General features: G+C 41.3%; 1 protein-coding gene across 1 annotated transcript in view; it reads right to left on the bottom strand.

The window, feature by feature from the left end:
- Positions 1-17,595, bottom strand: part of KLHL2 (kelch like family member 2) — a 163,293-nt gene that overhangs the window by 25,124 nt on the left and 120,574 nt on the right. Inside the window, exon 6 of the mRNA XM_052654745.1 lies at positions 5,439-5,548. Within this exon, the coding sequence (XP_052510705.1) occupies positions 5,439-5,548 (110 nt within the window). The remainder of the gene's footprint in view (positions 1-5,438; positions 5,549-17,595) is intronic.

Below are 17,595 nucleotides of genomic sequence, written 5' to 3'. Positions count from 1 at the left end.
ATCATGACGATGCTGTTGTTTTTCAGTTACTCAGTTGTGTCCAACTCTTCGTGAACCCATGGACTGCAGCACGTCCTTCGCCATCTCCCCAGGTGTAAGCTGCAGGGGCCAGTCTAGAGGAAGAAGTTCAGTGTGGAACCTGTTAAACTTTGCTCAAACTCATGTCCATTGAGTCGGTGATGCCATCCAACCATCTCATTCTCTGTCATCCTCTTCTCCTGCCTTCAATCTTTCCCAGTATCAGGATCTTTTCCAGTGAGCTGGCTCTTCACATCAGGTGGATGGCCAAAATACTGGTGCTTCAGCATCAGTCCTTCCAATGGAATATTCAGGGTTGATTTCCTTTAGGATTGAATGGTTTGATCTCCTTGCGCTCCAAGGGACTCTCAAATCTTCTCCAACACCACAATTAGAAAGTATCACTTCCTTGGTGCTCAGCTTTCCTTATGGTCCAACTCTCACATCCATACATGACTGCTGAAAAAACCATAGCCTTGTCTAGATGGACCTTTGTCCACAAAGTAATGTCTCTGCTTTTTAATATGCTGTCTAGGTTTATCATAGCTTTCCTTCCAAGGAGCAAGCACCTTTTAATTTCATGTTTGCAGTCACTGTCTGCAGTGATTTTGGAGCCCAAGAAAATGAAATGTCACTGTTTTCTCTTCTTCCCCATCTGTTTCCCATGAAATGATGGGAATGGATGCCATGATTTTAGTTTTATGAATGCTGAGTTTTAAGCCAGCTTTTTCACTCTAGCACCACTCTATCCATGCAGCCACTGATGGACATTCAAGTTGTTTCCACGTCTTGGTTATAGTAAAAAATGCTACAGGCAAAGGGGAATGTAGATATTCCAAGACTGTTTTCATTTCCTTTGGATATACACTCAGAAGTGGGACAGCTGGATCATATGGTAGATCTACTTTTAATTAAATATGTACTTTAATAAGTATGTTTAGTACTTTTACCTATTTAGTGAGTACTTTTCGCTGGGTATTTACTATGTATTTCACCAAGTACATTATCTAATCTTCTTGAACTTCAGTGACAGAGGTGAAAATTTGAAGATATATGATCTAATTCATTGTTGACAACCTTTCCAAACTGAACTTGGTTCTACTAGATTAAAATCTAAAGTCCCTTTTGAATAAAGCACCCAAAATAATAAAGCAAAGTGATACCTGGAATAACAATCATCTACTCTTAGCATTTTTGGCTTTTACTCTGGGTTTGCAAAATGCTGGACCACATACTTCCAAATAATCTGCAGAACAGATTAACTTTCTTTCATCATAATACTAGAATGTATTAAATGTGATATTTAAAATCTTAAAAATCTAAATAATAAGGACATTAAACATATACCTATGAGAAAGTTAATGAGCTATTAAGAAGATTGTATTTAACCACATAATTTCCTTCCAGACTGATGAAAATATAACCCAATAATCTTTAAAGGGTTATAGAAAATGTTTGATGATATGTAAATGAATAACTCAGAGAAGGCAATGGCACCCCACTCCAGTACTCTTGCCTGGAAAATCCCATGGACGGAGAAGCCTGGTAGGCTGCAGTCCATGGGGTCGCTAGGAGTCGGACACGACTGAGTGACTTCACTTTTATTTTTCACTTTCATGCACTGGAGAAGGAAATGTCAATCCACTCCAGTGTTCTTGCCTGGAGAATCCCAGGGATGGGAGAGCCTGGTGGGCTGCCGTCTATGGGGTTGTACAGAGTCGGACACGACTGAGGCGACTTAGCAGCAGCAGCAGCAGCAAATGAATAACTGGGGAGCAAAAATTAGGTTATTGTACTGCAAGTACAGAGCAAGACACTAAAAATAATCTACACTACAATTAACATGCCTCTTCAATTCATTCAGTCCACAAGTACCTTTATGTGCCAGATGCTAGAGATTAAGAGGGTCCTGCCAATTTTATCTGCTATTTCTTGGTTCTGCTCTCTCTTCTCCACCTTTCTTTCTACAACCCTACACCAACCAGATCTTACCGCACACTGGTAACTTCAGCGTCCTCCCATCTGATCCTCACCCAACTTCTGATCTATTATGCATATCACCATTTTAGAGCTAGTCTCTAAAAATGGTCCCTAGTAAAACCATTTCTCTAGTATCCACACCTTATATAGTAACCTCACACACAGGAATCTAAGTTGGCCCTGAGAAACCAACAGGGAAGGTTGTGGAGGCAGTATTATGGAGTCATATTTGTTCTGGTGTCTTGAAATGCTCCTTTTAAGGGGAAGCCAGATGCTGGTGGTGAGATGCCATAAGAGACCCAAGCCAGTTACAAAGAATAAGTGGGTGGGATAAAACCAGCCAACAATTGGCCCAAGAGCCAGACAAGTGAGTGAAGGAACTATCCTGGGTGTTCCAGACACACAAGATGCCATGTGCAAAGGGACTGAAGCCTCAGGTATGTGGCTCCAGTTAGAACCATGCCACCTGTCAAGCCAATCCAGCTGAAGCCCCAGGCCCTGAAGAGCACAGACAAACTGTCCCCATGTGCCCTGGATGAATTCTGTTTGCAGATCGTGAGCCTAAGAAAATGGTTGGTGAGGTTGTTATGTAGTAGTAGAAAACCAGAATAGTATCCATGACATGTCTGCTGCTAAGCTGCTTCAGTCGTGTCCGACTCTGTGCGACCCCATAGACGGCAGCCCACCAGGCTCCCCCGTCCCTGGGATTCTCCAGGCAAGAACACTGGAGTGGGTTGCCATTTCCTTCTCCAATGTATGAAAGTGAAAAGTCAAAGTGAAGTCGCTCAGTCGTGTCTGACTCTTTGCAACCCCATGGAGTGCAACCTACCAGGCTCCTCCGCCTATGGGATTTTCCAGGTGAGAGTACTGGAGTGGGTTGCCATCGCCTTCTCCGATGACCTGTCTCCAGGGTAGGTATTATGGTATTCTCCTACTGCTAAGAACTCTTCAGATGTTCTTTATCACCAGAATAAAGTCAATTTTCTTTAACAAGTCTCAGGAAGTATTTTATGTCGTTTCCCATCTTGTCTCCAGCCACTGTGCTACACACACACACTCTGTGCCTATACACACACACACACACACACTCTCTGTGCCTACACACACACACTTTCTGTGCCTACACACACACTCTCTGCGCCTACACTCACACTCTGTGCCGACACACACACACAAAATCTGTGCCCACACATGCCTACACACACACACACACACACTCTGTGCCCACACACACAAACTTTGTGCCCACACACACATACAAACTCTGTGCCCACACACATACTCTCCGTCTACACACACACACTCTCTGTGCCCACACACACACTCTGTGCCTACACACACACACACAGTCTGTGCCTACACACACTGTCTGTGCTACACACATACACACACTCTGTGCAAACACACACATACAAACTCTGTGCCCACACACACACTCTCTGTGCCTACACACACACACACACTCTGTGCCCACATGCACACACTGTGCCTACACACAAACACACTCTCTGTGCCTACACACACACTCTGTGCCTACAAACACACACATTCTCTGTGCCTACACACACTCTGTGCCCACACACACACTCTGTGTCTACACACACACACACTCTGTGCCTATACACACACACACACACACACACAGTCTGTGTGCCTACACACACACTCTCTGTGCCTACACACACACACACACACACACACACACACACACACACACTCTGTGCCCACATACACTCTCTGTGCCTACACACACACACTCTGTGCCTACACACACACTCTCTATGCCTACACACACACTCTCTGTGCCTACACAAACACACACTCTCTGTGCCTACACACATACAAACTCTGTGCCCACACACACACTCTCTGTGCCTACACACACTCTCTGTGTCTACACACAAACACTCTGTATTGCATGTGCACTATGCTGCTGATGCTGCTAAGTTGCTTCAGTCGTGTCTGACCCTGTGCGACCCCAGAGATGGCAGTCCACAGGCTCCCCAGTCCCTGGGATTCTCCAGGCAAGAACACTGGAGTGGGTTGCCATTTCCTTCTCCAATGCATGAAAGTGAAAAGTGAAAGTGAAGTCGCTCAGTCGTGTCCGACTCTTTGCAGCCCACCAGGCTCCTCCATCCATGGGATTTCCCAGGCAAGAGTACTGGAGTGGGGTGCCATCGCCTTCTCCAGTATAGGCACTACAGTATAAACTAGAAAGATATATGATAAACTCTAGTCTTAAAAACCAACCAAATGCAATCATTCTTTCACATCTCTTTATATTTACATATTCTGTTCCCTCTACCTGGGCTGCCCTTTTCACTCCTACCCATCCTGTTTCCCTGGAAAACTCATACTCACTTTAAAAAAACTTGGATCATACACTGGAGTCATGCTAAATGCCAACCTCTATCCAAGGAATGATTACATGCTCCTAATGGATCCTCTACAGCGTTCTGTGATCATTTATTACCTCACTGGTTGTTCTGCTGGTCATAACTAAAAATTTTATGTTGTCAACCTTCTTATATCCAGAATTCCATAGCAATATCTGGTACAGAGGAGAAACTCAACGCACATCTATTAAACATGAATAGTAGTGTCTTCCTCTATACTTCTGGGATGTTAAAAGATTATACATTTCATGACATTCACGTATTTTTTCATTTGGTAACTATTATGAGAAATGTGTCTTGCCCCCAAACAGGATGAATATCCTTGAGGAAGAGAACTAAAGTTTATACAACAAAGCATAAAAAAGAAAAACTAAAGTTTCACTTCTTCCAAACACAGCCTGTGCATAAACTTTTGTGTCCTGATTTGCACAAGGTATAAAGTCTATCCAAAGAATCAAAGCCACTGAGAAGCTTCTCTCTCCACTGATATGAAAGGTGCAGGTGGCTGACAGAGGCAACTTCAAATTTGGAGAGACAGGCTATACACAGACAAAGGAACTGCACATGGCTCTGGAAGTGGGGGAGGAAAACACAGGGAGAATATTGTGTAAACTGCAGGGCCCAGTCTAAAGGAAGAAGCTCAGTGTGGAACCAGTTAAGCTTTGCCATCTGGATATCTTCCAACTCACAAGATGATGAAATCAGTTTGGTTTAAGAATATTATGTTTTAGATCACTATTCTTCCAGGTATCTATCTAAGCTGTGACAAGAAATCAAGTTCCCAAAATGTCCTTTGTTTCAGACAGTTTAATGTGTGCAAGCTCTTACTGTTGTGTCCAGTACAAAACTTCAGTGTCTAAATAGTTAGGGAAGCTCCTATGGAATGAGAAGACAGTCATTTACACAACCAGCAAGTCAATTAACTGAGTTTCTTAACTTCTGATCAAAGATAACTGGCTGTCACAAAACAAAGCAAAAAAAAAAAAAATAATAAAAGGAAAAACAGTATGTCACTGTACACCAGAAAAAGAAAAATACACGTACCTTCTCTTCTGAAGAAATGGTAAGTTTGTCACTTGAGATTAGGCTGCACACTTGTTCAATGCCAAGGTTGAGAAATTCTTCACTGAGGACGACATCTGCAAAATGTTGTTCTGTTTGGAGGTTACAAAGAGAATCGATTCTATTATCATAGTTTCAAACTACTTAGAAAAGAAGAGGGTTTTCTTAATCTAACCTATGAATGAGAAAACCAAGTATATTTCGTAAGTGAGGACTAGTAATTAGTAACGACTCAAACAAACTCAGTGGCAGCCCAGGCAGGAAGTCTACCTGACTGTACACTCAGATGGACTACTTTTATTTTATTAGGGGGTATTTTAGAGTTAAACATCTATTCCTTATGTGTTAATAAGACTATCAGTATTGAATTTATAAAACCTTTTGTAAAATCAGATAAACAGCATGATGTATTACACATTTGAATGTATTATGTAAAATATCAGAGGGCTTCAGAACATAAGGATGTAAGGAGAGGAAGCTGCTTTATTTAAAAACTGAAGACTAAACTAAACAAACATATCTTAAAAGCTGATCAGTCTGAATATATGAGCACTATTTAAAAAAACAGAATTGGTTTATGATATAGATAGCTCTGGGCTATCCTGGTGACTCAGATAGTGAAGAGTCTGACTGCAATGCAAGGGACCCAGGTTAGATTCCTGGGTTGGGAAGATCCCCTGGAGAAGGGCATGGCAAGCCATTCCAGTATTCTTGCCTAGAGAATCCCATGGACAGAGGAGCCTGGAAGGCTACAGTCTATGGGGTTGAAAGAGTCAGATAAAACAGAGTGACTAGTTTCCTTTGTTGTACAGAAGTTTTTAATTTTAATTAGATCCCATTTGTTTATTTTTGCTTTTATTTCCAGTATTCTGGGAGATGGGTCATAGAGGATCCTGCTGTGATTTATGTCAGAGAGTGTTTTGCCTATGTTCTCCTCTAGGAGTTTTATAGTTTCTGGTCTTACATTTAGATCTTTAATCCATTTTGAGTTTATTTTTGTGTATGGTGTTAAAAAGTGTTCCAGTTTCATTCTTTTACAAGTGGTTGACCAGTTTTCCCAGCACCACTTGTTAAAGAGATTGTCTTTACTCCATTGTATATTCTTGCCTCCTTTGTCAAAGATAAGGTGTCCATAGGTGTGTGGATGTATCTCTGGGCTTTCTATTTTGTTCCATTGATCCATACTTCTGTCTTTGTGCCAGTACCATACTGTCTTGATGACTGTGGCTTTGTAGTAGAGCCTGAAGTCAGGCAGGTTGATTCCTCCAGTTCCATTCTTCTTTCTCAAGATTGCTTTGGCTATTCGAGGTTTTTTGTATTTCCATACAAATTGTGAAATTATTTGTTCTAGCTCTGTGAAAAATACCACTGGTAGCTTGATAGGGATTGCATTGAATCTGTAGATTGCTTTGGGTAGTATACTCATTTTCACTATATTGATTCTTCCGACCCATGAACACGATTTATTTCTCCATCTATTAGTGTCCTCTTTGATTTCTTTCACCAGTGTTTTATAGTTTTCTATATATAGGTCTTCAGTTTCTTTAGGTAGATATATTCCTAAGTAGTATTCTTTTTTGTTGCAATGGTGAATGGAATTGTTTCCTTAATTTCTTTTTCTACTTTCTCATTATTAGTGTATAGGAATGCAAGGGATTTCTGTGTGTTGATTTTATATCCTGCAACTTTACTATATTCATTGCTTAGCTCTAGTAATTTTCTGGTGGAGTCTTCAGGGTTTTCTATGTAGAGGATCATGTCATCTGCAAACAGTGAGAGTTTTACTTCTTCTTTTCCAATTTGGATTCCTTTTATTTCTTTTTCTGCTCTGATTGCTATGGAAAAGACTTCCAGAACTATGTTGAATAGTAGTGGTGAAAGTGGGCACCCTTGTCTTGTTCCTGACTTTAGGGGAAATGCTTTCAATTTTTCACCATTGAGGATAATGTTTGCTGTGGGTTTGTCATATATAGCTTTTATTATGTTGAGGTATGTTCCTTCTATTCCTGCTTTCTAGAGAGTTTTTAATCATAAATAGATGCTGAATTTTGTCAAAGGCCTTCTCTGCATCTATTGAGATAATCAGATGGCTTTTACTTTTTCAGTTTGTTAATGTGGTGAATTACATTGACTGATTTGCAGATATTGAAGAATCCTTGCATCCCTGGGATAAAGCCCACTTGGTGATGGTGTATGATCTTGTTAATGTGCTGTTGGATTCTGATTGCTGGAATTTTGTTAAGGATTTTTGCATCTATGTTCATCAGTGATATTGGCCTGACCCAGCAATCCCACTGCTGGGCATACACACCAAGGAAACCAGAATTGAAAGAGACACGTGTACCCCAATGTTCATCACAGCATTGTTTATAATAGCCAGGACATAGAAGCAATCTAGATGTCCATCAGCAGATGAATGGATAAGAAAGCTGTGGTACATATACACAATGGAGTATTACTCAGCCATTAAAAAGAATACATTTGAATCAGTTCTAATGAGGTGGATGAAACTGGAGCTGATTATACAGAGTGAAGTAAGCCAGAAAGAAAAACACCAATACAGTATACTAACACATATATATGGAACTTGGAAAGATCATAATGATAACCCTGTATGCGAGACAGCAAGAGAGACACAGATGGAGAGAACAGACTTTTGGACTCTGTGGGAGAGGGAGAGGGTGGGATGATTTGGGAGAATGGCATTGAAACATGCATACTATCATGTAAGAAACGAATCGCCAGTCTAGGTTCGATACAGGATACAGCATGCTTGGGGCTGGTGCATTGGGATGACCCAGAGAGATGATATGGGGAGGGTAGTGGGAGGGGGGGTTCAGGATTGGGAACTCATGTACACCTGTGGCGGATTCATGTCAATGTATGGCAAAACCAATACAGTATTGTAAAGTAAAATTAAACAAACAAAAAAAAACAACAAGCTATTTACAATAAGCAAAAAAAAACCCCCAAAACAGAGTGACTAACACTTTCTCTTTTACTTTCATAGATAGCTCTGAATACTATGTAAGCAACTTATCTGGGGATCAAGTTATATACTATTTTATATCCTCAACTCCCTTCCAGAACCAGTGAGATTAACAATTCTTTAAAAATCTAACAAACAAACAAACAAACAAAAAACAAACCCAAACAAAAAAACACCTTTCTTTGATTTCACAAATATACTCATTCCTCCAAAGGGGAAGAGAGGACTATTAACACAATCACTAACTTAAAAACTTAAAAGTAAATAAATAAATGAATAATCATTTACAAAGTATCCTTTCCTCCATACCCAGCTCTCATTTTAAAGTGTCAACTCACAAGGAAATGTGGTTTTCAAATCCCAGCTCTGCCATGTGCTAGCTTGTAAAACTCTGGGCATGTATTTCTCTAAATCTTGGCTTCCTCAACTGTAAAATGGGGATAATAAAAATACCTTACAAAAGAAAGACTCCTGTGAGAATTAAATACCTTAATAGCTTATAAATAAGCATCTATAAAAGAAATGGCAACCCACTCCAGTATTCTTGCCTGGACAATTCCATGGACAGAGGAGCCTGGCTGGGCTACACACAGTCAAAGGGATCGCAAAGAGTCAGATAACAACTGAGCATGCACACATGCACATGGTAAATGGTAAAGATTCAATTATACTATATTGTGATACATATGTTCTACAGTAAAAATCTGCCAGGAATTGTAGGCATTTTCTAGGTCTTTATAATTAATTGTATTCTACTAGCAATTTATTTCAAAGGTTTTTTTTTTTTTTTTAAAGATTCAAGTACATGTTTTAACATACCATAAAAATGAATAGTTGGCTCCCTTGTAGAAAACACAAGGCAAACCACGTCCCCAAGACTGAAGACATCAAAAGGAGAATACAGGGAAATGCAGTTGATTGGAGCAGAGACTCACAAGCGGAAACCGTATGGGAACTGGTGCAAGTGTAGGAAAATCTCAGTGTGGAGATTTAAGCGTTAAAAACTCCATGGGGACCCAGTCACAGTGGTATTCTACAATCCTGGGAGATTTCCTCCAGAAGCTCAAACATGTTTCCACAGTAAATATGAGACAAGAACCCCCTGTAGCTTCCGTAGGGCGAGGAGAAACGAAACAATTTTGAAATACCCAAATATACTGATGCTGGGAGGGATTGGGGGCAGGAGGAGAAGGGGACGACAGAGGATGAGATGGCTGGATGGTATCACTGACTCGACGGACATGAGTCTGAGTGAACTCCGGGAGTTGGTGATGGACAGGGAGGCCTGGTGTGCTGCGATTCATGGGGTCGCAAAGTCGGAGACGACTGAGCGACTGAACTGAACTGTGTTCTTAATGTTACCGAATCGCCAAGTCTGTGTGTCTGATGCAGAGAGAGACCTATCAATAATAAAACATTAAGAGTCTGGAACTAAGAAAAGTTTATTACAGATTCATACAGGGAGATGGGTGGCTCATACCCTAAGAACCACAAAGTTATTGAAAGCTTTTAGCAAGCCTCTTTAAAAGCAAAAATTGAGGGATAGGAAGTTAGTTGTTGCAAACTTCCTGGTGTCAGATCCTTTGCTCTTGAGGTCAGGTCATGGTCCAGTAATGATTTTCCTGTAAATCTCTACCAAACGAATGTTATTTGTTTATTGTTAACAGAATAATGTTACTCTGTCCTGACAAGAAAGGGCAAAGTCCCAAGGCACAACTTTCACCCTCCAAGGTCCCAGTCCTGGTTAAGAGGAGGCAGACAGAGCTCAGCTATAGCTCCTCAGGGCCAGGTTCCCCACACTCTGCCCACCTGTCACCACCCCTGAGGGAGCCGGGCATCCAACCCAACTGGCCCTCAGTCTCCTCAGGCTGCCCAAGTAGGGGAGACCAGGTCTCACAGACTGTGACCCAGGCAAACGGGCACTGCTATTAGGTCACAGACAGGTTCACTGCTGCCTCAAGGCCTGGGCCTCGGCATGGAGGGCTTGAGTGAGGGCTCTGGAGCCCTGCAAGACAGAGTGTCCAACCTGCTCCCTGGGCCCGCCAGCTCACCAGTTGGCCCAAGGCTGGGTTAGCTGGAGGGCCTCCAGGAGAAGGCCTGAATCTGCCTTTTACCTCACTCTCCACCTGATGACCACCACACCACTGACCCTGGCTGAATCGCTTCCCTAATGGTCCCTCACTGACAGTTCCTTGTGGGCAGGGCCCACTGTGGTGCTGACCAATAGCTTGGCAGGACAGTTGGTTGCTTGGGGTGGGGAGGGGGCAGTGAGGCGGCACCAACCAATGGCTGAGTAAGACTTGTTGCCTAGTAACAGGGTGGGGAATAATGATGCACAGTAATGGCTGCCTGCTAAGGCCTGTGCTCATTCTGATGTGCTACATTAACAAGATCTGCCCTCAGGAGTATCTAGTTAACCAGAGCCTATTGATTAAAGTTAGAGAAACACCCAACTCCAGCCTACTCTGTCCAACCAGTTCCACCTAGGAGGGAGAAAGAAACCAGAAAAACATTTGTGAAGCTCAGTCCAGAGCCATAAGCTCACTAACAAACCCTTCTAGTCATATATAGAAGGGTTCTTTCCCCACATCTCACTGCCAGATCTCTAAAGGCCTGTTTATAGCAGTTCACTGGGTGTTATCACATATGGCTATCAAGAAAAGAATTATGAGGCATTCCAAAAGGCAAAAGACATAACTTGAAGAGACAGACCAAGCATCAGAACCAGATATGGCAGGGATGCTGCATTTATCAAACTGGGAACTTAAAACACAATTTAACAACTATGATAAATTCAGGGTTTCCCTGGTGGCTCAGATGGTAAAGAGTCTGCCTGCAATGCAAGAGACCTGGGTTCAATCCCTGGGTTGGGAAGATCACCTGGAGAAGGAAATGGCAACCCACTCGAGTATTCTTGCCTGGACAATTCAATGGACAGAGGAACCTGGCGAGCTACAGTCCATGGAGTCTCAAGAGCTGGACACGACTGAGTGACTAACACTTTAACTTTCACTATCATGATAAATATGCTCAGGGCTCTACTGGATAAAGTAGACAGCATGAAAGAATAGATATGTAAAGTAAACAGAGAGATGGAAATGTCTAAGAAAAAAAATCAAAAAGAAATGCTAGAAAACAAAAACACTATAAGAAAAATGAAGAATGTCCTTGATGAGCTTATTAGTAGACTAGACAGAGCTGAGAAAAGAACCTCTGCCTTTAAGGATAATGGTGGATACCTGTCATTATACATTGTCAAAACCCACAGCATATACAACACAAAGAGCAAACCATAATAAATACTATGGTCTTCAGTTAATAATAATGTATTAATACTGGCTCAAAATCTATAACAAATATACCACACTAATGTAAGATGTTGAAAATAGCAGAGGCTGTAAGAAGAGAGAGGACACAGGAAGAACTCTGCTTTGCCCCTCTCTTCGTCTATAAACCTACAACTGCTCTAACAAATGTTACTGAAAAAAGAGCGTACTAATAAAGAAAAACAGAAATGAATACTTTGTAACTGAATCTGTAATAAATCAAGTCAATGGAAGAAAAGTAAAATTGGTATTTGAAAGACTACAAACTAGAGATTAAACTTAAATAACCAATTTTAAGAGATACCTAGTCTCTATAGCATATTACTTCACAACAGTACTTCAAAACCTAGCATGAAATATTTAATAGGATTATAGATTTTAATAAACCATCATGATTAATTACAAAGATCATTTCTACACCTAAAATAAAATCCTAATTTTCATGATCTCGAAATAAGTTGACACAAAAAAATTATTTCAGAAGTTTTTATACTTTCCTTATAAAGAAATAAGGAAAACCTTTTTTCAGTGGTTGGATCTGTGTTTCAAAGGAACATAAAAAAAAGCACAAAGAGATCCTTTGTATTTAAAGTTCCCAAATAAATTCATTTTGGCAAAAATCTGGCAAACAGCATATAAACTTTAAAATGCTTGTGATAACAAATTGGAAGTTCAAAGATAAATGTATAACAGCTACTGAATAAAAGGCAAGTGGATATAAACCTCTTTACTTCCTAATCATAAAATATTTCACTTCCAAATATAGGTCTGCAGTGATTTTACACCAAGTTCCTTTTATAATTTAAAAATCTGAATCAAAGACAGAGGTTATCTCTACATACTTTTCACATGGGAAAAAAATCCCTAATAGTAACAAATATATTACTTTTCCAAATCAAGACTGTATGGGTTACTCTAGCCTCTGCCTCATCAATCAAAACAATGGACTTGCTAAAAAAATAAACCGGGTGACTTTTTAAAAACAAATAACTATTCATTAATAAACTTTGAAGCAAGGGCATTAGTAACGTATCCAAAGTCAAGTTTGGGCTCTAAACTCATCAGGTACTCTTCATTAGTAGTACCCACAACGGTCTGGTCATAGTGAAGAGTTCTGACAAAATGTGGTCCACTGGAGAGGGAAATGGCAGCCCAGCCTAACATTCTTACACCGAGAACCCCATGGACACTATGAAAAGGCAAAAAGATATTTCATTGCAATATGAGTCTCCCCACCCCGGTTGGAAGGTGTCCAATATGCCACTGGAAGGCAATTACTAACAGCTCAAGTAAGCATGAAATGGCTGGGCCAAAGCAGAAACAACAGTCAGTTGTGGATGTATCTGCTGGTGAAAGTAAAGTCTGATGTCATAAAAAACAAAACTACATAAAAACCTAGAATGTTAGGTCCATGAATCACGGTAAATTGGCTGCGGTCAAGCAGGAGATGAATGAACATCAACATCTTAGGAATCAGTGAACTAAGGACAGGAATGGGCAACTTTTATAATAATTCAGATGACCATTATATCTATTATTGTGGGTAAGAATCTCTTAGAAGAAATGGAGTAGCCCTCATAATCAACAAGAGTCAGAAATGTAGTACTCGGCTGCAACCCCCGTTCGCAAGGCAAACCATTCAACACAGTGTGTATTAAGCCACTTCAGTCATGTCTTTTTGACGCTATAAACTATACCCTGGCAAGCTCCTCTGTCCATAGAATTCTCTAGGCAAGAATACTGAAATGGATCTATGTCCTAACCACTGATGCCAGAGAAGCTGAACCTGACCAGTTTTATGAAGACGTACAACACATACTAGAACACCAAAAAAGATTCATCAAAAGATTCCTACAAAAGTAGGAAATTAAAAGATACCCACAACATGCAAGTTTGGCCTCGGAGTACAAAATTAAGCAGGGCAAAGGCTAACAAGAGTTCTGTCAAGAGAACACACTGGTCATAGTAAACAACCTTTTTGAACAACCAAAAAGATGACTCTACACATGGATATCACCAGATGGTCAATAGTGAAATCAGACTGATCATGTTCTTTGCTGCCAAAGATGGAGAAGCTCAGCAAAAAGAGCTGACTGGGGGTCAGATCATGACCTCCTTATTGCAAAATTCAGGCCTAAATTGAAGAAAGTAGGGAAAACCATCAGGGCATTCAGGTAGGAGCTAAGTCAGATCCCCTATGATTATACAGTGGAGGTGACAAACAGATTCAAGGGACTAGATCTGACAGACAGAGTGCCTGAAGAACTATGCATAGAGGTTCATGACACTGTAGAGGAGGCGGTGACCAAAGAAAAAGAAATGCAAGAAGGCAGAGTGGATGTCTGAGGAGGCTCTACAAATAGCTGAGAAAAGAAAAGAAGTGAAAGGCAAGGGAGAAGGAGAAACAAAAGAAGTGAAAAGCAAAGGAGAAGAGGAAAGATATACCCAACTGAACGCAGAGTTCCAGAGAATAGCAAGAAGGGATAAGAAGGCCTTTTTAAATAAACAGGGCAAAAAATAGAGGAAAACAATAGAATGAGAAGACTAGAGATCTCTTCAAGAAAACTGGAGATATCAAGGGAACATTTCATGCAAGGATGTGCACAATAAAGGACAGAAATGGAAAGGACATTAACAGAAGCAGAAGAGGAGGCAAGAATACACAGATGAACTATACAAGAAATGTCTTAATGAGCTGGATAACCACAATGCTGTGGTCACTCACCTAAAGCTGGACATCTTGGAATGTGAAGTCATGGGCCTCAGAAAGCTTCACTAGGAAGGAACAAAGCTAGTGGAGGTGATGGAATTCTAGCTGAGCTATTAAAAATCCTAAAAGAAGATGTAGTTAAAGGGCTGAACTCAATATCCTAGCAAATTTGGAAAATGCAGCAGTGGCTACAGGACTAGAAAAGGTCAATTTTCATTCCAATCCTAAAGAAGGCCAATGCCAAAGAATGTTCCAACTGCCATACAATTGTGCTCATTTCAGATGCTAGCAAGATTATGCTCAAAATCCTTCAAGCTAGGCTTCAGCAGTATGCAAACCGAGAACTTCCAGATGTATAAGCAGGGTTTGGAAGAAACAGGGACGATCAAATTGACAACATTCATTTGATCATGGAGAAAGTGAGAGAATTCCAGAAAAAACATCTACCTCTGCTTCACTGAGTACACTAAAGCCTTTGACCGTGTGGATCACAACAAACTGTGGAAAATTCTTAAAGAGATGGGAATACCAGACCACCTGACCTGTCTCCTGAGAAACCTATATGTGAGTCAAGAAGCAACAGTTAGGACTGGACGTGGAACAGTAGATTTGTTCAAAATTGGGAAAGGAGAATGACAAGGCTGTGTATCATCACCTTGCTTATTAACTTATATGCAGAGTACATCATGAAAAGCCACAGGTTGGATGAATCACAAACTGGAATCAAGACTGCCAGGAGAAATACCAAAAACTTCAACATGCAGATGATATCAATCTAATGACAAAAGGTGAAGAGGAACTAAAGAGCTTCTTGATGAGAGTGAAAGAGGAGAGTGAAAAGCTGGCTTAAAATTCAGCATTCAAAAAATGAAGATCATGGCATTGGTCCCATCACTTCATGGCAAGAGAATGGAAAAGAGTGGAAACAGTGACAGATTTTATTTTCTTGGACTCCAAAATCACTGTGAACAGTGACTACAGCCAAGAAATTAAAAGATGCTTGCCCCTTGGAAGGAAAGCTATGACAAACCTAGGAGTATATTAAAAGGCAGAAACATTACTTTACCAACAAATGTCTGTATAGTCAAAGCTATGGTTTTTCCAGTAGTCATGTAGAGATGTGAGTTGGACCATAAAGGATGAGCACCAAAGAACTGACGCTTTTGAACTGTGGTTTTGGAGAAGATTCTTGAGAGTCCCTCGGATTGCAAGGAGGTCCAACCAGTCAATCCTAAAGGAAATCAACCCTGAATATTCATTGGAAGGACTGATGCTAAAGCTGAAGCTCCAATACTCTGGCCACCAGATGCAAAGAGCTGACTCACTGGAAAAGATTCTGATGCTGAGAAAGATCAAAGGCAAGAGGATTAGATGGTTAGACAGCATCATGGACTCAATGGACACGAATTTGAGCAAGTTTTGAACTGTGGTGTTGGAGAAGACTCTTGAGAGTCCCCTGGACTGCCAGGAGATCCAATTAGTCCATCCTAAAGGAAATCAGTCCTGGGTGTTCATTGGAGGGACTGATGTTGAAGCTGAAACTCCAATACTTTGGCCACCTGATGTGGAGAGCTGACTCATTTGAAGAGACCCTGATGCTGGGAAAGATTGAGGGCAGGAGGAGAAGGGGACGACAGACGATGAGATGGTTGGATGGCATCACCGACACAATGGACATGGGTTTGGGTGGACTCCTGGAGTTGGTGGTGGAGAGGGAGGCCTGGCATGCTGTGGTTCATGGGGTCGCAAAGAGCTGGACATGACTGAGCGACTGAACTGAACTCTATTGAATAGTATCAATCTTCAAATGTTCTGCTGTATTAATTGACAGGCAGCATGACAGAACTCTTTCTGTAATACACATGTGCCCAGAAACACTAGAATTCTGGCTTAGTCACTGAAAGGCACTCTGGGACACTTTAAATGTCTTTGATTAGAAAAGTTTGTCCTGTGAAAAATATTTTTAATTTAATGTCACCTAACGTGAGCATTCACCCATTCCAGTCCATTTTAGTTCGCTGATTCCTAGAATGTTGACATTCACTCTTGCCATCTCGTTTGACCACTTCCAATTTGCCTTGATTCATGGACCTGACATTCCACGTTCCTATGCAATACTGCTCTTTATAGCATCGGATCTTGCTTCTATCACCAGTCACATCCACAGCTGGGTATTGTTTTTGCTTTGGCTCCATCCCTTCATTCTTTCTGGAGTTATTTTTCCACTGATCTCCAGTAGCATATTGGGCACCTACTGACCTGGGGAGTTCCTCTTTCAGTATCCTATCATTTTGCCTTTTCATACTGTTCATGGAAGGAACGATGCTAAAGCTGAAACTCCAGTACTTTGGCCACCTCATGTGAAGAGTTGACTCATTGGAAAAGACTCTGATGCTGGGAGGGATGGGGGGCAGGAGGAGAAGGGGACGACAGAGGATGAGATGGCTGGATGGCATCACTGACTCGATGGACGTGAGTCTGAGTGAACTCCAGGAGTTGGTGATGGACAGGGAGGCCTGGTGTGCTGCGATTCATGGGGTCGCAAAGAGTCAGACACGACTGAGCGACTGAATTGAATTGAACTGAACGTGAGCATTTACTGATCTTTCCCACTAAACCTGAAGATTCCACTTACCTACCCACAGCAATTTACACAATTTGTCTGGCCTGATCATCCCACAGGCCAACAGGACTTGGGGATATCCTAGGGCCACTATCCCTGACACAATCTTCACTAAACTGTTTCCAAAACAGCTTATACTTGACATTGCCAACAATCTGCTACTTTATATATTCTGAAGCCTTGGTCTCCAGTTCCTATTGGGATTTTTTGTTGTTCCTCATTTGTGCTTTAAAGTCTTTTTTTTTTTTTTTTAAATATTTGCTTATTTTTGGCTGTGTTGGGTCTTTGTTTCTGTGAAGGCTTTTCTCTAGTTGCAAGGAGTGGGGGCCGCTCTCTAGTTGCAGTGCAGACTTCTCATGGTCGGGCTCTAGGGTGTGTGGGGTTCAGTAGGTATGGTTCCTGTGCTCTAGAGCACAGACTCAGTAGCTGTGACACACAGGCTTAGATCTCTGAAGCATAGGATCTTCCTGGACTAGGGATTGAACCTGTGT

This window comes from Budorcas taxicolor, chromosome 17, assembly GCF_023091745.1.
Source record: "Budorcas taxicolor isolate Tak-1 chromosome 17, Takin1.1, whole genome shotgun sequence".
Taxonomy (NCBI): Eukaryota; Metazoa; Chordata; class Mammalia; order Artiodactyla; family Bovidae; genus Budorcas; species Budorcas taxicolor.
Note: the sequence above shows the minus strand (reverse complement) of the source record. Positions and strands in the feature narration are given on the sequence as shown.